General features: G+C 38.9%; 1 protein-coding gene across 2 annotated transcripts in view; it reads right to left on the bottom strand.

The window, feature by feature from the left end:
- The window catches only part of tfpia (tissue factor pathway inhibitor a), a 46,390-nt gene extending 39,374 nt beyond the window's left edge, over positions 1–7,016 (bottom strand). For both annotated transcript variants that reach the window (XM_085384405.1, XM_085384406.1), the window contains exon 1: positions 6,901–7,016. In XM_085384405.1, the coding sequence (XP_085240531.1) occupies positions 6,901–6,979 (79 nt within the window). In that variant the 5' untranslated portion in view covers positions 6,980–7,016. The remainder of the gene's footprint in view (positions 1–6,900) is intronic.
- Between the last annotated feature and the right edge of the window lie 12,859 nt (positions 7,017–19,875).

Genomic DNA, 19,875 nt, shown 5'->3' with positions numbered 1-19,875 from the left:
CACAGGACTCACCGATTAACCTGCGCTGGATGCTCCTTAGAGTACATTTATCATCTCCCCCCAGCTCTGTCAAACTGGAGTGGACAGGTATTTTCTCTCAAAGGACACGTATATTCACCAAACGCACTGCAGTCAGCTTTTTATCTGAAAATAGGGTAATAGCGGCACAACGATCTGATGCCCAGAACAACTTTGCACTGGAATGTTTCTGGGTTTCCAAGTATCTGTATTTTGCACATCATAAATCAAAAGTGGAAATGTTGTGTTACTGTTACTTACTCTTAGTGTACGGAAAATTTATTGGAGTTCGGTGTTTAAATAAAGCTACTTCAAGAGAACCATCAAAACCACTTTTTATCAAATTAAATATTCTCAAATTTAAAGATTTGGTTGACCTCAGAACTGCGCGAACAATGTACAAGGCTGCGAATAAATCTTTGCCCCACAACATCCAGAACTTGTTCCAAATAAGACCAAATACTCATGACCTGAGAGGAATCCTTATGTTCAGCAAGCCAGTAGTAAGTACAAATGTAAAATATCATAGCATTACAGTCAGAGGAGTTAGTGTGTGGAACACCTGCACAGATGAAATCAAGACAAGTACATCAATACAAAAATTCAAACGATTGTTCAAAAATAATAAATTGCATGGATATATGAAATCTTCCTCAGTGACTGAGTTGTCTCATTGTGTCCTCATTTTTTAGAGATCAAGGCCTAAGTAACCCAACCTTAAGTGTTCATTAAGGTGTTTGTCACATAGATATAAAATAAGCTCAGAGATTAAGCGGGTGTTATATAGGCTCTCGACTAGCGTTCCTGCTGCTCTGATGTAGGCTGAGGTGTTTTATATTCTGCAGCAGATGAATCAGCAAGGACCTTTGAACTCTGAAATTTCTGACTTTCTAAAGTTCATGAGGTCAAATAAAATAAGAAGCTGTTCCCAGCCAATTAAATTATGTAACTGTGTATCACAATGAGTTTATGGTTCCCGCTCAAGCAGGTGTGTAGGCTACAATTACACATGCTATATTTCTTAGCGATATGCACTGTATATTCACAGAAAAAGATGAGGCACACATTTTAATTAGTCAACCAGCAAAGCTAGAGGCATTACCTCAAGCAGAATTTTAACACTCTGTCTAACTTAAAGTGATACTGTGGTGGGCGAAAGCTGAAAATGTAGGCCACATAAAACAATCGTATTTAATTAAATATGCTTCCACTTCAGAACATTGTCACATATTTATGTTTTTGGTGTCGCACAGGGCAGCAACGCTCAGAAAGCTGAAGTAACAAAACCGGAAAGACACTCAAGGGCTGCGAATAATGGGCTCGAAATTATCTTGTTACAGCACAACTTCCAGTTATTATGACTCACACAGCTTATTCCACTAATGACCATTATTATTTAAACCACACGCCCTACAGAAAGCACCACAAAAGCAAATTTATTTAAATATTTTACCACAATAACAGATGTGCTGGAACAATTTAATGTGTTATGGAAATATGGCAGACAACATGCCTCAACCCTGTCTTCAAGAAATTCAAGTTGTAGCTGATTTAAATCTTTTGGCTCATTTTCAAGCCTTGTAGCAGGTCTTTTAGAACCCAGCCACAGGGGGTCACACACCAATGCACTACTGCTGGTCTCAAGATGGGATAAATGGAGAGGCTCCCATCAGAAAGGACATTTGGTGTAAAATTGTTGTGCATAACTTTTGCATAAAATTGATGATCTGGATGAATGCATCCTCCTGATGTTGACCATCAGTTTGATGGTTAAAGTTGTTGGGCAAAGCCAGAGGAAGTAGAAAGAGGAAGGCATGTTTAGAGGCAGCAAGAATGAGGGAAAAGTAAGACAATGGAAGTGAGAGCGGGGACTTTAAATCTAGGGGCTAAGAATACTAAAGGAGAGATTAACTCTTCCCAACTCTTCTTGCTCATAGGGGGCTGTCTGATTGTATGATTGTTACTCTGTGTATTGTAGGGCTACTATTACCTTATAGTAAAAACCACCTTGAGGCGATTGTTGTTTGTATTTGACGCTATATCAATCAAACTGACTTGAACTGAACAGATGTAGTGAAGGAGGACATGTAACGGGTTGGTGTGACAGAGGAGGATGCTCGGGATAAGCTGAGATGGAGGCAAATGACCCGCCGCCGTGATGCCTAACAGGAGCAACTGAAAGAAGTCTCAGGTTGCAGTCATATCTCAAAGCATGTTCAAGAGAAAGTTTCAGGTCTTTAGACTAGTTCAACTCCATCCAAAGGTCTTTTACATGACGTTCAAATTGTGTTATAGAAAGTAAATCCATGTCAGGTCAGGACAGAGTACAATCGTGAATGTTTTTCAGTTTAAGAGCCTAATACTCCCTCTCAATGATGAAAAGGCTTTAAAACAGCAGTACTGGGTGTCTTTTGTAGTGTTGTGTAGGTATCACTAAAGTTACGAACTCAACAAAACGTAGATACAGTCAATGCACTAGATACCTGAAAAATTTCCTCAGAGACTGGATTAAGAGACTTTGAGCCCATCGCTGACCTCTTTATCATCTGACCAGCCAGGCAGAGGATGCAGTCCAAAAATCCCTGCAGGCAGTGTGATCGACCCAGAAAGAGAGGGATAAGAATTAAGCTAAGTCAGCTTGGACCTAAAGCTGTTCCTCTGCCCAGCCTACAGGAAACATCACAGGAAAATAAAATGGATGAAATAAGACCCAGACACAGGAAATCAGAGTCTGTTGTGCCCACATCTTTATGGAGACTTGGCTCTATTATAGAATGTGCCTTTAGGTTATCAGTAAGCCTGGAAAAGTGCTATATAAATGTCCTTCCATAAAGTTTTTACAGTGCATCCTCAGAGTGCTAAGCTTTCCAAATCTGAACTTTTAAGCTCTATCTTTTTTTTTTCTGTTGGTGATGCAGTTCCATGTTTTTAGGAGGCAATTTAGATGTTCTTAAAGTCCCATTTATGTTATTAAATATTCATGCCTTGCAGCAATTTCCAAGTTAACAAAAGTTTGCAATGCCTTTCTTCACTACCTGCAGGTCTACAAGAAATGTTCCCTTTAGGATTTTCACTTTTTGGCTTCAGTTACATCTGTAAAAACATCTAAAACCTGTGTGAATAATTTGTGCATTAAAAACATTTTTCAGACTCACCTTTCTTAATGCAGCCACACATACCAACCACATAATTTCACTGGACGAATTTGCGGCATTTTAGAATTTTTAGAAACACGGTTGATTTTTTTGGATCTGCACAAAAAGATCTAACCAATCAGACCACTACATTTGGCATCAAGCACATTCGTAACTCAAATCGCACACCAGTACTAAATATACAGTGATTTGGAAATAGTAAAACAATAATGTTTTACCTCAAACACAAAGCTAGACCAAGCTCCGGGTCAACTGGCTCTCTGAAATCATTTTTCTACCTCCTAAGATCTGCTCCCAAATCTGCCAACAAGACCTCAAATTGCTTGACTGACATTCTGAAAACGTATAAAAGTGGTCGTGATACAGCTTCAACATGGATCAAACCATGAAATTCTTCCTGCTGCTGCTTTCTCATGAGAACTGAATGTACCCAGAATCTCACGTTCTTACAGGACCAGCTAATCATGTCTTGATGCCAACTTCACTTTTTTCTTTTCACAGTGTGTTTTTTGAGGCCAAATTTCCTGCAAAAATACAACACATACAGTGTGCACATACAGTACACGGCAAGTTCGGATGCAGAAAATTTGTAAGTTTGTTTACTTTTTCCATTATGCATTTGGTATGTGGGGACATTGAAGACCACAAGGGTCAGTTATGAAGAAGAAATAACGAAGTCTGCATGGCAAAGTGAAATTACATAAAAGTTAGGCATAAAAAAACAGAACAAAAAATTCTCTCTCGAAAGTATAAAGTTTTAAAAACTAGGAGTTGGTACATCCACAAATGGAGAACAGAGGCAGAACAATGAATTACGTCACTGAGAGAGATTTCGTGCCTCTTGCATTTTAATGCTTATATGACCCTGAGGAAAGGCTGCTGGTTATGTTGCAGTGCAGCCACTTTTTGGTGAGCTTCATGTCGAGACAAAACTAACATTCCTTATTAAAGAAACTGCCAGCATGAAACATTAGTCTGTAGCTAATAATAGTCAGTGCAGAGAAGACTTTCCAGTTATAGGTGAAATGATCTTGTGGTAAAATGTTTTTAGTGACATTCTAAGGCTCGTAGTTTTCTCAAGTCTGCTCCTTACTGCAGACGCTAATTAAGATGGCACATGCTACAGTGTTTTCTTTCTATGGCCTGAGGCTCTCTAATAAAAGGGCCACTTCAAACAGCTAGCGAGCTTCTAATTAAATTCCTCCACAAATTAATGAGACAGTGTTTACGCCTTCATGAGACGATTAGTGATACGACCAGAACTGTGCTCCAATGATACCGATGTTTAGTCCCAAACTGGCTCAGTGAATCCCTTATTGCATTACCTCTCAAGAGCACCTAAATGATATGCAAATAGTAAAAGCTAACGTTCTTCTGTGAGCAAAACATTGAAGGCCACTATAGGGCAATAGACACAAATTGTCTCTCTGTATTTACTGAAGATTTTCTTTCTCATACTACTGGGTGGCTAAAAAATAAAAAATGCCCCTGGTCGTGTTTGCTATAACAATATCTGTATGGCTTTAAGAAAACATTTAGTATTTTTAAAGTTTTTGCCTTAAGGTTAAAAAGACCTGTATGTTTACAATGTTAATCATCAATAAATAGAAAATGATGGTTTAGGGAAAATAATGTCTCTTAGATGCTTAAAAAAAAAAAGTCATGGGTACTGATATAGGACGCTTGGATAAGCAGGTGACCTATATGCTGAAAGCTACTGGAGTGACTGGTTTGAGCCAACCCAAGACCATTTCCTTTGTGGCAATGCCAAACACTCTCTCCCCGTTTTTCTGAAAACTTTCTTTACTATCCAGTCCAGTAAACGCTAAAATGTCAAAAGTATATCTGAAAAATAAGAAGTCTTGCTTCCACAATATTCTTCTGTACAAGTGAAATTAGTTTCTCAATTACCATTGGAGGGAAATGTATTCTCTCGCAGCTTATATTGGAAAGATTATGTTTTGGGTCACTCGGGAACATATCAGTGGTGTTTTGCTCTGATTATATCATTACAGAGGTTATGATTCTGGTGTTTTGTCAACTCTGGAGTTTTAAAACGTGTCTAAATCTGCCCCTCTGCAATGTAATTTAAAGTTGTTTTCCATTTATATGCAGATGATACATGACTGTATTTCTCATTCAAACCCACAGGGAGTGGCAACCGAGTTCCACTCTATATCCCACAGACCTAAAAAATTGAAGGCTGACAAAATAAATTACTGGGCTTTAACACATTTCCAACTAAATAAAGTCCAGTCAGTCAAAATTTTCTCCTTCCTCAGTTTGTTTTGTAATTATTTGTAGTCGAGCTACAGACCCACTACATATTCATCAGCCTCAATAACAAAGTATTTTTCACAGATTACAGCACATCTCATGAATACAGTCTTGAGAGTGTACAGGGCTTTTTATAATACCAACATTGAGTGTAAGTTAATAAACTATATTGCAGGAATAGGACTTAGTTTCTGGTTACGGAATAGAACAATGCATTCTTCCATGTATGTGCATTTTAAGTGGCAACTTTCTAGTCCTTTGAATCACCTCTGGACAAAGGACTAGAAAGTTGCCACCCATTAAGAGCAGTTTTTAAGTTTGTTGTTATTCAATCTTTACAAAGAAAAATTTTATCGTAGTCTATTTGCAATTAAGGTCTATCAACTTTGCTGGCAGTCCCTCATCTTCAAACTGTTCCATGGGTTTCACTAAAATGTAAATCTTACAAGAAGCCAGGAAAATGCTTGGATATTAAATGTACACGTGTATTTATCAGGGGAAATATCAAGTTTGTCAACATAACAAAGTGTCTGGCTTACAAATTCTAACTATAGCTTTAAAATGTCCCTTCCATGCTTGGAAATGATGCAAAAAGGAGCTGTGTGTCTTTGAGAGATAGGAAGAAAGCAGACACTGACATTAAAGATATACAGTGAATGTTACAGTTCACCCAAACCGGTATTTGCTTTCAGGAAAGGAGAAGTGAAAGCAGAATATTAGGCTACATTTTCTTCACCACTTTGGACCAGACCTGCCACAACTCAGACCTTTCACAGCTTGTTGGGTATCTGACATCCAATCCCATCGGTCTCATTACAGCTCGCAAGGCTGTTGTTGCGACGTGACAGAACGAGAGGAGGTGCCAAGCGGTTCAGGTGTGGGTCGTGGCCAGTATGAGAACTGCATTTGTTCTGGACTTTGGCCTCTCCAGACGCCACATCTCGACTTTAAAAGGTCACACACAGCAAAACAAACGTTGTTGCCAGGACCTCAGTAAAGACATTGATTAAAGTATGGGGTCACGTCTCAACATTTTCTGGATTTTTACACGTAATACTTCTTAAGCAAAAAAGTAAATAAAAAAAATGACAATAGTTTCTATTGAGTACATTTGAACATTTACGCGTAATTTCTAAAATGTTTTTTGTTGCAATCTTTACGAATATATGAATATAGGACAGGACTGTACTGCTGTACACAATAACACGCATTAATGCCTAACACATCCATGCAGTATTTCAACAGGAATAAAACTTAAGTGATAAATATAAGAAAGTGAATATGTATAAACCCTGAGCGTAGTCGTATTTTACGCACGAGGTTCGCGAGGAGAACTTTCTCCTAAAGCACGGTCGTGTAGCAACAAAAACAAGTTGCGAACTAACTAAAGCCAGTTTAAAAAAGAACCCGCATGCATATACACATACAAACTTTGTCTTATTCGTCTTACCTTTTCTGCAAGACCCAAAACGGACCAGGCAGGAGAGCAAAACTGCGCACAAAATCCACCACTTGTTGGAGAGAGGCATGCTGCTGAACGGGGGGCAGGTCCGCGCGGAATGTAAAGTTCAGGGGGAAACTTCAACAAGTTGAAGTGCTGTAGCGCGCGCTCACGATTGTGCACGTGTATGGGAGGGTGAGTACTTCCGTTTGATAACACTGAGACCGTAGACACTGCCTACGTCACTGAAACTCCCAATAATTTCCTGGGATATATCGATAGAAGGGAATAAACTCTGACTCATAACACTTACAAAGAATTGAAATGGATTGTATGAAGATGGGAATATTTGATTATGTCTCTTATCATGTTTTTCAAGTAAATAATGTTACATAAATGTAATCATAACAAGAGTAATAAGAGGGTTGGCCAGAAACTTTACAGCGGGAGAAAATCCATCTCTCACACACGCTCGGGAATCATGAACTTGCATCAAGCCGGTTGCATCTTTGCAGCTCCTCAAGGGCTGCAAAGATGCGACACATATTCATCTCCCTGTGATGAGAAATTTTCATCTGAAGTGCATTACAGAGCCTCAGCTGTCTGCTTCATGCAGAAAATGTGTACCTGAGCCTTTGGAAAGATTCTGAAACACTTCTTTTTCCAGCGCCTCCAGGCCTCTTCTGGTGACACAAGCTGTAATTGAGCTTTGAGTTGGCTCATATAGCCTGAAATTACAGTCTGCAAGCCTCTTTTCCCCACAAATGTTCATAACTTGGATGGATTCATTACACTGCATTAAATACCCCAGTGGATTTATGTACAAAGCACACTTTGTTAAATGCAGGTGGCTGCACTGCTGCCAAGGCTGAGGATTTGAGTCACAGTTGGGGGGTCAACAACAATAAAAAAATCAGTGCTTTGACTGTCACATAGAACACTTTGGTGGAGATGTTCTTTATCTGTCAGAGATTAAAGGTGTTTGCCCCGTGCTGTGAACACTTAAGATGCTATGTTGTTTTAGGATCCATCCATTCTCTTCAGCTTATCCTTATCAGGGTTGCAGGGGGGCTGGAGCGTATCCCAGCTACTATAGGGAGACAGTACAGCACTGTACTGTACAACTAACGCAGAGAGACAGGCAACCATTCACACTTATGCCCAATTTAAAATCACCAGTTAACACGTTGACATGTGTCTAGCATGTCTTTGGACTGTGGGAGGAAGCCGGAGTCCTCAGAGAGAACCCACACAAACACAGGGAGAACACACAAACCCCACACAGAAAGGCTCGGGCCAAAAGGAGAGTCGAACTCTGCTGCACACCACATCTCATCTGCTGTAAACTGGAAACATTTCTTTTAAGCTATGGAATATTCTTTTCAGGTTTAAAAATATTTTTTCTGCAGACATTAGTTTGTTTAATGTCTTTTGTTAAAATATTCCCTTTACTCTTCCATCCTTTCACAGGGCATAGCTCAGAGTAGCACAGGAACAGAAATAGCCAAAAACAAGAATTTTTTATTTTTTTTTAACTAATTCTCAAGTAAAGTGAATAATGTTGTGTTTTTATGTCTTGGTGTTTTCTGGAATGCTATTATGTTTTTCCTTTTTGTTGTTATAGTTTACACCCTCAGGGCCATTATAGATAAGCACAAGGTGTTCTTTGGTATTGGTGCCTTAATGCACCACTCATGGCGATACTGGTTACAGAGAAATGGTCTTCTCTAAAGAGGTGATAAAATCCACATTAGGGTTGACAGAGAGGTGACAGCAGAGTGTATTTGTCAGCCAGGAGATTACACTTTGTATCCTGTTTATGAGTTTTATGTTTGCTTTTTTATTTTGCTTTGTTGTGACTTTTTGATTCACTGATAAGTGTCACTTGAAGGTGGTTGTCAACTCTGTAAGTTAACACACATGAATGGGGAGGTGCCAGCAGTGTCTGACCAGTCACAATTATAGGCAACTGTATCGGCGACGGCACAAAGGAAGATAAAACTATTTCATGGGGGGCGGGGGTGAAGAGGTTAAGCACATAATGCAGACTGAAAGCACCACAGCAGCTGCAGTCAAGGTAGCTACAAGAGTGTGTGTGTTTGTGTGTGTGTAAGAGGAAAAGCACTGCAGTTTAGTATAAAAAGTGCTGTATGAATGTGTGTTTGCTTTAAGCTCTTAAGACTGAAAAAGAGCTAGTGTCATAAGAAAGTTTGTCCTATTTCAGAACCTGATCTATCATCACCCATTACTCTATCACCCATTATTAAAATTAATTTTTAAATGTACATAAGACAGTTTTATTTTTGCTTCCTTCAGCTGGAGCCTCTGTGGCGCTCTGTGGTTTGAGAGCAAAGAATAAATATATCAATAAATGCAGGCTTACAACAGGCCATGCGCAAATTAGCCTAGCCACAAATAGCCTACAAGTAGGTGCCCTGTTTTGTATTAATGCTTATAGCTCAATGAAAATGCTGTAGAACAGTTTTCAGCAAACAGGACAATAAAAAAAAATTATGCTCATTGAGGAAACACAGAGACTTTAGACAATATTTCAAAAACAGACACTGAGGGATCATCCAGGCGTGGTGATACTATTTTCATGGTTAGTGAGTTGATGGTGATTTCATACCTGCTGATCTCTAATCTGGAATATAACCTGTTCAAAAAAGAGGTTAGTTTTGCAGCATGTTACCATGGCAATGTAACCTTATAAGTAGTGCACCACCTTCTTTATACAAAAGCCAAGGTTAATCCTAAAGTTACCTGGATAAGTCGATATTCAGATTACAGACCTCAGGTCTATCCAACCTTGATTATATCAGCAATAGTTGTTTCACAGAAGAATATCCACAAACCAACTATACACAACAACCAGCAACAATAGCAGACAGATCAAGTGAGGAACTAGCTAGTGAACCAAATGTAGAGCCCAATGTTCATCTGCTGGTCTGCACAACAGTAAAAAAAAATGTAAATACTGATTATTTATTTATTTATTTTGGCACAGCACGTGAACCAACCACACTAAAAGAGTGTGTATAATATATTTCAGTTGCGTATATGCAACAGGAATGTTGCAATCACACCAGATCTTTATGTCATACTTGGCTGGTTTACAAGACATACCAGCATGTGCCTGTGAAAGCTGCCAGCTGTTCATTCACACAGAAATCGGTGCCAGTGAGATAGTATCAGTAAACTGGGCTTCAAACGTTGTGCGTAAGCGGCCTCCCTGTCTGCTCCAGTTGTACATTGGGATACACTGAGTAGATCTGTTAGTTAGGATATATGAAATAAATCCCAACTTTAAAGTTAAAAAATTAATAAATAAATTAATAAATAATAATTATATATATATATATATATATATATATATATATATATATATATATATATATATATATATATATTTCGATAGATAGATACAAATCATACAAATCATAAGGCCCAACACAAGTTCATTACCATGGCTGCACCAAGAGCCACTGAAGGTAGGAAAAAAGGGGCGGGGCATGAAGGGCTATAAAATGTTTAAGAAAAACTCATCCAAGGATGTTGCGGGTCTCGAGTCATTCCTGGCAAATTTGTCATCTTTCTTATAAATTTGCCACTCTATTGTAAAAAAATGGACACATGAATGACTACATGGATGCGTACCTTGTTGCAAATCTACCAAAAACAAAACATTTCTAACTTCTCTGATTCAAACTTTTTATACCCAGTTTTAAGGTGGCACACTGAACTTCTCTGAGAAATAAATCAGGCATAACATTCAAAAACTAAAACTTCTTTTTTTTGTTCAGGAAAAAAAATCCAGCTTTTTAATGAAACAGAATTAGAAAATTAACGATAACAGCAATAATAATAGTAAGCCTCGCCTCTGTCAGTGCGCCCCAGGGCGGCTGTGGCTACAATGTGGCTTGGCATCACCAGTGTGTGAATGTGTGTGTGAATGGGTGGATGACTGAATGTGTAAAGCGCTTTGGGGTCCATTTTAGCATTAAAATTTCATTTTGATTAAAGAGCTTAGACATACCGGTGGATTAACCATTACAGAAACATGAACAAATCATTTTGGTAATGCTGTGGCATAAATTTACTCTGCAAATATATTCCTATTTGCATATTAACGTAGTTAAACTGCTAATCTGACATTTTATGGGTGGTTAAATTATAAAACTTCAAGCTACTTTGACCATAAAAAATCTTTAATGTTTTGCAATTGATTCTCTTTTGTAATTGAAACATCTTTGACCAACTCCACCCCTTGTTTTCTTTCGTCCTAATTGTTGTGAAGGCATGTCCATGCAGTGTGCTAATCAGACAGCTATCACCACCATCACTTGACCTTTATTAACAAATGTTCAGAGAAGTTGTTGCACGCTGTTTTAGAAGTTGCCTGGCTGAGTAATCCCATATGGAGCAATATACCCGCCTCTACTCTTGTTTCAGATCGGTTGATGGAAATTGATTACAAAACCAAAGCTAAAGCTGCATTTTCCCATGAAAAGTGGGGTTTCAATTTCAGTTTTCCCAGTGGACAGAGTTGCTGACGTCCAGTTTCTTCCAGTCAGAAAGACCGGGAAACTATATTTACACTTCTGTGCTTTCAAAATAGTTTCCCCAGTGATGAATGACTCGCATGGTTCCATGTCTGTTGAATGATATTCCAGCCACAATGCCACATCATTTCCTTAAACTTTTTTTTTATCATTTCTGTTTTCATTTCTGCAATCAACATGTGCCAGTGCAGTATTTTGCACATATATAAGTTTTAAAACATATTATAATGTCAGTACTATTATTAAAGCCTCGTATTTCAGAAGAACTACATATATTCAATGTTTTGTTACAGTTTAGCCGTATCTCCTAACCTACAGTAGACAATTCTTTACTGTCAGAAATACGATACATTTGTTGACTTACTTTGGAGACCACACAAACAAACAGTCGGATTTATTGTAGTGAAGATGCAATAAAGAGACGCCCATTCAGTCTTGATGATGATATTCACTTCTAAGGTTCCCGAAACAAAAGAAACCACACTGGGAAAATAAAAGGCGAGTTATCTTAAGCCATTGGCAGATACACTCTTGTTTTTAGAAAATGAGCCCTGAAGGCAGAAAAACCCGAGTGAACAGTCCACAGTCTTGGTACCTAGCCAGTGTGGTGGTTGCTTTGTGCATTTGTTCACATGTGTGGGATGTCAGTGGACAAGAATGTGCCTGTCTCTGAGACTAATCATGCAGAGCCATTACTCACTCTGTTCGGGGAAGCAATGTCTCTGTAGTCCCCCACGTTCTGTGTGGAAAGTTTAAGAATGAAAGAAAGTAAAAGTCACATGGTCAAATCTGGAGGAAAGCTCTGATGGAATTTTCTTTATGCTAATTTTCCCACGATATCATGACCTCAATATTTCTCACTTGGAACAATGTGTCAAAGAAGAACTCTGACATTAGCAGATGAAAGGATGAAAGGCTGACATTGTGCTTTGTTCTCAAGGACTGTCTGGATATCTGTCTGAAGATGAATATAATTTCAGGATTTCACATTTTTTATACTTTGTTTAGAGTATATTTACAAAAGGAATTAAGTGATGAAGTAACATTTTACAAAAATTAAATGTACAGTTGTTTATTTTGCTGTATCTGTCTGCATAATAAGAATAAACTTTATTCACCAAGTATATGAATACAGAAATGACCCTCAATGTACTTAACAGAATAGACAGATACTATAAACAATAACAGCATGTATAGCATGTTTCCAGATTGTTTAATAGTGTAGACAACAAGATGCTGGAATAATTATGGAATAAATAAGGGATGGATAACAATGTTAAAGTATTTATATGAGAACTTAACAAACATAAATCTTTAATGTGGCTCATGTAAAAGTACGGAAAGTAACAAAGTCGAAAACACGAAGTAAAAGTGGATACAAAAAGAAGAAAATAAAAGGAGCAAAATTAGACAACTCAACAGGAAAAAAGGAAACACAGGACCTGAAATAAAACAAATCCTCAAAGAAATCAGGAAATAACTAAAGGAGACATGAATACAGAGCATACATAACAAGTACAAGACAAGAAAATAAAAGGAGACCAAGATGCAAATACCGGAGAGGCAGGTCCTGCTAAATACTAAAAATAGTCATGAACCAGAACACAAATACTAAAACTCATAACTAGAAACTATAAAGTAAAACAGCAGGAGGCACAGCAGGGAAAAGGGTAACACCACCTGGGTCTGGGTGCAGTTCCCCCTCCAGGGGCAAGGGTACCTAGACCCGGTTTGTAGAGTACGCTTGGGGAGTGTGATCGTGTGTACAGCGTCTCTTTATGTCTGTCTCCACGTTGGTTGAGTGTGGAGTAAGTGCATATGAGAGCATGAGGGTGGGAATGGATGTTTGTATCTGTGTGTGCCTGTATGTCTGTGTCTATATGTCAGGTTGGGTATCAGACGCCACCTCTCTGGGGACATCTCAGGCCCTCCAAGGTTTGGAGGTCTATCTCCCCCCTCTCGGCCTGGGGCTCAGTCACTCAGGCACAGCTGGCTGCCGGCAGAACTCACGTGCGCGTCACTGAAACTCCCCCTGGCTTCTGCTCCGCGGCTGCTGAGTGAGCCCTCATCTGGGGCTCTCCTCAGCTCTTTCTGGGACAGTGGCGCGGCTGCCCCTCTGTTGGTCTTCCTTGGTCTCTTGTGTTCTGGGGGCCTCTGGATGTCTGGAGTTTTGATCTCCTCCATACCTGCTTCATGCCCTGGAGGACGGGGCTGTGGCCCCCCCACACCCTCTAGCAGATCATTACATGAAAAAACAAACAAACAAGCGCGTCCATGCTCACAGGTGTACACACGGGTGATCACACCCACAAACTACACCCTTTTTGGCTCCTACCTCAAAGCACACTGTGTTCTGTTGATCTCATGTGCTGCACAATAATGTTTAATATTTAGTATTTACTGTCATATTCCCATATATTATTGTGATGTTGTTTATTCTATTACTCTTGTTCTCTTCTGCTTGTTTTCTTTTTTCTTTCTCAGCAGGTGATCCAGGTGATTGATATATGCATTTTTTTTCTTTTCTTTTTTTTTTTTTCCCTGCCCATTCTGTTGGTTTTTGTTTTTTGCCCTTCTCCCCCGTCCCTCTTCTCAGCTGTTTCTCTTTCCCTCTTTCTTTCTCCCCTTCTTTCCTCCAGTCAAGTCTGTCCCGTATTCAGCAAGTGAAAATAAAAGAAACAATAAAAGGTGAATCAAATGGACCATTATGGCAAGGCTGGGATGGTCAATTTGGTAAAGTAAATCCGTTGGGCATCTTTCTTTGCCTTTAGACAATAATTCTGATGGCAAAAGAGCCAAACGGGACAGGCAAAAAAAAAAAAAAAAAAAAGGAGGCACAGTATAACCAGAGCTTTGACTACAGTAACAGAAAAGTCAAATCAGGAATCCAAACATTACAATGAACACAAAAACCGAAACTTTACACAGAGGAGTGACAGGAAAACCCAAATAGTAACTCCTATATTAACTAAGGATTCAAAACAGGAAACAAGGTTTTAAACCATGGCCATGACACTGCTGGCTTTCTTTGCTAGACCGCCCGACCGCCTGCGTATGACCTCAACTTTAAGACTTGGATTTTGAACTCTTACTCACCCTCTTTTGTCCTGCTTTTGGTTCCTCTTCCCACTGGATTGCTGAAGTTAGCTAAAAGATGATTCATGGTATAAAACACAAGGCACAGCTTTACAGCAACCACTGCAGCTGTCATAATTTTTTACTCATACGGTTTTGTCATCCTTTAGAATACAACTTCCCAGACAGGAGGTTGAAAATCAAGGTCCATATGATATATCTGAGGGGCTGCTCGTAAAAAAACATTTTGCAGACTTAATGAGGAGTGAGTAGAATTAAAGTACCCAGAAGTGACAGATTTTGTATAAAGTTAAATCTTTTATTTAAATTATTCATGTCTACATTAAGTTCTTAAATCTGCCTCAACTAGGATTTTTTTATACTGATACACATACCATTCCATCCCAGTTCCTTGTGTAGCTATGTATGATATTTCAGGTACAATGTACAGTGGTTGAGTCTAACATCATTAGCCATTTCCAGTCCAAACTCTTCTTCGATTCCCAAACTCAAACAAACACTGTGGTATCACTGAGAGTTAAAATCTCCAATAAAATAATCAGAGTGGCCGCTCTCCCAGGTATTACAATCCTGCTTAACATCCAGGCATCCATGAAAAAGACAGACAAAGATGTAGCAGGAAGTTAGCGTTCTAGTTTCTGTCTAAAGATGATACACCATGTTCTGACTCAGGGATTTCTTAGGAACCAGGACGTACGGTTCTGCTATCTGCTTTTTGGACATAAATGAAGAGAGAAAACTAAATAGCAGCGATGTTTGTAGGGTCACTGAAGTTGGGCTAGCTAGCATATAATGGCGTGCTAACTGGTGGCTACCAATGATTAGGATAATGTATAAACAGATGAGGGAAGATGGAGGATAAACATAATTGTTTCCCCTCAATAAAAATGTGAGGACAGGGATTAAAGCAATCATTGGCAGGAAAAAGATACTGCAAATGGACCAAACTTCAGTGAGAAAACCCCTGAGATGATTCATTTATTACACGAGGTTAGTCATTAATACGCTGCCCTCTGGCTTCGATGACTCGCTATAAAAAAAGTCCTGAACAGTGCACCCGCTGAATTTGTTTGTATAGTTAGTCCCGGAGTGATTCTTTTCTGAAGCATTCAAATATATGGCGTCTGGAAAAAGGTGAGCCCATGAACTATAGTTAAATTGTAAGCTTTTAAAAACTTGCTGCACATGACTAGTGCTAATAAAAGTATTATAAAACTACAATAAAACACAATAGGAGCCGTAGGTTGGTTGATGTCATCAGTTCTGCCTGATTTCTCTCCTATGGTCAGCAGGAGGTTATTCCTGTAATCCAAAATGGAAAGAAAAGAATAAAAATCAATTTAAAAAAAATGTCTCCACTGCTTTCTCGTAGAGTTCATGGCCACTACTTTCAAGTCTTATTTATTATGAAGACTTCCATTTAGTATAGCCAAAAAGCATATTCTTTAATGCCTCGACTGAAAAGTCATTATGGCAATGACCTCAGCTTGAGGTTTCACAGCAGGAAACTAGAAACAACATAGATAAATGGATAATGTCACGGGTGGATATGTGTATTTTTTAATATATTTTATTATGTATTGCCGAAATACTGAAGCACCTTCCCCTGAAGACACTTTGTATGCTTCTAAACATTAAGCGTGTGCGTTTGGGTTAGAGGATGTGATACATATAGTTAACCAACATGTTTGCTCAGCATCTGTGGGTGTTCAGTGGGCTGAAGTCTGAGTTTTTAAAACCATCATTCCTTTTCATTTTCTTGCTGCCATTCTCTGCAGAGGACTTGGATAAAGGCTTACTCAAAACCACTTCATTCTGTCAGATCCAGTTTGGATCAAAGTTCAGCTCAGGTGGGATTTTTTCTGCTGGATTCAAACGTCACGAGTTCTCGAGTTTGTGACCTAAAAAATGTAACTTAGGTAATGACAGTTCAGGATGGGTGATTTAGCAAATAATAAAGCTTTGATCTGGTCAAATATTCATTAAAGTGTTATTATATTTGCTTCAATACCACACTATGCCCACAAAGTTCAGCTAAAAGCAGCCAACAATTTACATCGTATCCACGCTGAGTTAACTCTGAGATCAATAATTAATTTTATGAGTTAGTAGAAGTCATCATTTGACAAAGGAAGGCCCTGTTGGCGGTGAATAAGAGAGGACAGAACTGCTGTAAGCACAGACTTAGATGGACTGAAATATGTGGTCACTCATCGAAGTACAGAGTATGAGTCAAAGCTACAGAACCTGCTGGCTTTGATGTGAAGCCCCCTCCACAGGATACTGTAACCACCTGGTGCACTTCATTCTTTCTCAGTATAGGGGCCAAAGAAAAAGAAGGTCTCTTTGTTGTAAAAGGGCTTTAGGATTCCATCCATCCATTCACTTCCGCTTTTCCTTTTCAGGGTCACGGGGGGCGCTGGAGCCTATCCCAGCTGTCATAGGGCGAGAGGCGGGGTACACCCTGGACAGGTCACCAGTCTGTCGCAAGGCGGCTTTAGGATTATTAAAAAAAAATAAAAATCACCCCCAGCAGCATGAGAAAATATCTGACCCACCTACTGATATGTGTGAAACTATGAAATGGTTGTCAGCACTGATACAGGGGGGTATGAAATAGCTTCCTTACCTGGGGCTGAAATACAAGCTTCTGTTTATTGTATGTCAAAAGGAAATAACACATCATCGTATTGTATATTACTGTTTATAGCCTAGTATATCTGTTCCCTGAGTACCATCTAAACCCAGGTCACACCTCAAGTCTCAGCTAAAAATGCGGGGTACTTTAATTGCACCTCCAGGAGTTGATGAGTCATTTTGCAACAAGTGAGAGACATTTGAAAAAACAAACGCAGGAAAAACTGTTGCTTCATTTTTTTTTGACATAGATATCAAGTTAGGGCAGTAATAGATTAAAGCGTATTAATGGATAAATGCATTTTAATTAGATTTTCTTTCCTGTCTATAAATATAATTGAAGTTATACAAGTGTAACAAGAACAATTCACTAAGCATACCATCCCCACTGCCACCACAAAACCCAGTCTCATTGTTGCGAAAGAGCGTTATTGAAATGCTTGTTGCAAAGGCTTATTGGACTTGAAGGCAAAAACAAATAGTCAGCATGGAGACTCTTTTGGATGTAGTTTCGCTATTATATTCTTACTGCTGAGTGACAGTTTTACTCCAAATTATAACTCATTTTATACTACACAGCTAAATTGATTGATTGATCATACTTTATTCATCCCGAGGGAAATTGGGTTAAGGCTGCCAGCCGTGCCAGCGCCATTATATGTTTCAAAACTAAAAGGTTTAATATATGTGGTACGATCACAACAGACATATTTGAGAGATCAGTTTATGCGATTCAGGTTGGCTGAGGTGCTGCTCGTATGGGTCAAGAAACACTGTGTGTCTTAAAGTTTTGCAGATCTGAACGTAGGACTAAATAAAAAAGATCACATATCTCAGGGTACACAAATTGAGGGCACACAAAAAAAAGATCAGGTCCGAGGCAAGGGAAGTAAAAGTAATTACAAATTGTTGCATACATCACTGTCAGAATAAAACAGGAAGCAAGTTAACACGGAAACAACACAGAAATGGAGAATTGACAGTAAAACACAATGGAACACTATGGAAGTTAAACTGAAACAAAGAATGAACCAGATGCAAATAAATAAATAAAGGATACAAAAACTCAAAACATTTGATCAAAGAACATTGTATCGAGTGACATTCACTCGTCACTCAATGGGGCCTTAATCATGTATCCACACATGGTTTTTCTATTGTCCCAAACATCGGACAAGATAGTTTGCTAGGTCTGCCTGTTCTCCAAACTACACCCTTCATTTAAAAGTGAAGAGAAGACTTTTGGAAGTATTGTTATGTTAAGCTATTTTAGTAGTTTTTGCAGCACAGGGTCCTCTGCATGCCTTACAGAATTATTCTGTTCAACACTTTAACTTGAGCTGATGTTAAAGAAGAAGACTTGAAATCCAAGTGAACCAAACCAAGTAAATCTATTCAAGTGAGCCTCACACTTAACTGTACCTGAGCACTGCGCATGTTCACTAAAATGTACAGGTCAGAATCTTTCTGTCAGATTTTGTAAAAGGTGATGAAAGTAGTAAATGTTCAAATTCAGTGTGTGATGAAACACATTTTTTTTTTTGTGTAATCATCAGAATCAGTAGTTTTCAATCTCAAGTATCCCCTTAGTCATGTATATGTTAAACACTTGTATTGCAGTGAAGGTGATGTGAAGCGGTCAACTTTCACTCGTATTTCCTGCCAAACAAAAGACACAAAACAATGTTGGAAATGGAAGCTCAAAACTGCATGTGCCACACACACAGGTTACAGTTAAAACACACAAATACACATGATTATCTATTTTTAATTAATCGTTTTCCGTTAGTTGAACTTTTCCAATTTCCTTGTGCTGTGTGGCGACTGCGGAAGTTACCCTGAAAACATCACTGCTCTAATTGTAGTTCCTACAAATGATATCTTTTGTTGTATCTGAAAGGAGTTCAAAGAAGGACTCTTTCTTTTTTTTTTCTTTTTTTTTTTTTTTTGGCCTGTCCCATTTGGCTCTTTTGCCATCAGAATTGTTGTCTAAAGGCAAAGAAAGATGCCCAACGGATTTACTTTACCAAACTGACCATCCCAGCCTTGCCGTAATGGTCCATTTGATTCACCTTTTATTGTTTATTTTATTTTCACTTGCTGAATACGGGACAGACTTGACTGGGGGAAAGAAAGGGAGAAAGAAAGAGGGAAAGAGAAACAGCTGAGAAGAGGGACGGGGGAGAAGGGCAAAAAACAAAAACCAACAGAATGGGCAGGGAAAAAAAAAAAAAGAAAAGAAAAAAAATGCATATATCAATCACCTGGATCACCTGCTGAGAAAGAAAAAAGAAAGCAAGCAGAAGAGAACAAGAGTAATAGAATAAACAACATCACAATGATATATGGGAATATGACAGTAAATACTAAATGTTAAACATTATTGTGCAGCACATAAGATCAACAGAACACAGTGTGCTTTGAGGTAGGAGCCAAAAAGGGTGTAGTTTGTGGGTGTGATCACCCGTGTGTACACCTGTGAGCATGGACGCGCTTGTTTTTTGTTTTTTTAAAAGGTTCCTTCATGTAATAATCTGCTAGAGGGTGTGGGGGGGCCACAGCCCCGTCCTCCAGGGCGTGAAGCAGGTGTGGAGGAGATCAAAACTCCAGACATCCAGAGGCCCCCAGAACACAAGAGACCAAGGAAGACCAACAGAGGGGCAGCTGCGCCACTGTCCCGGAAAGAGCT

This window comes from Rhamphochromis longiceps, linkage group LG16 (genome assembly GCF_057381845.1).
Source record: "Rhamphochromis longiceps isolate RC_006_pf linkage group LG16, R_longiceps_female_GT1.1, whole genome shotgun sequence".
NCBI lineage: Eukaryota > Metazoa > Chordata > Actinopteri > Cichliformes > Cichlidae > Rhamphochromis > Rhamphochromis longiceps.
The sequence above is the reverse complement of the archived record's forward strand: the minus strand, read 5'-3'. Positions and strand labels throughout refer to the sequence as shown.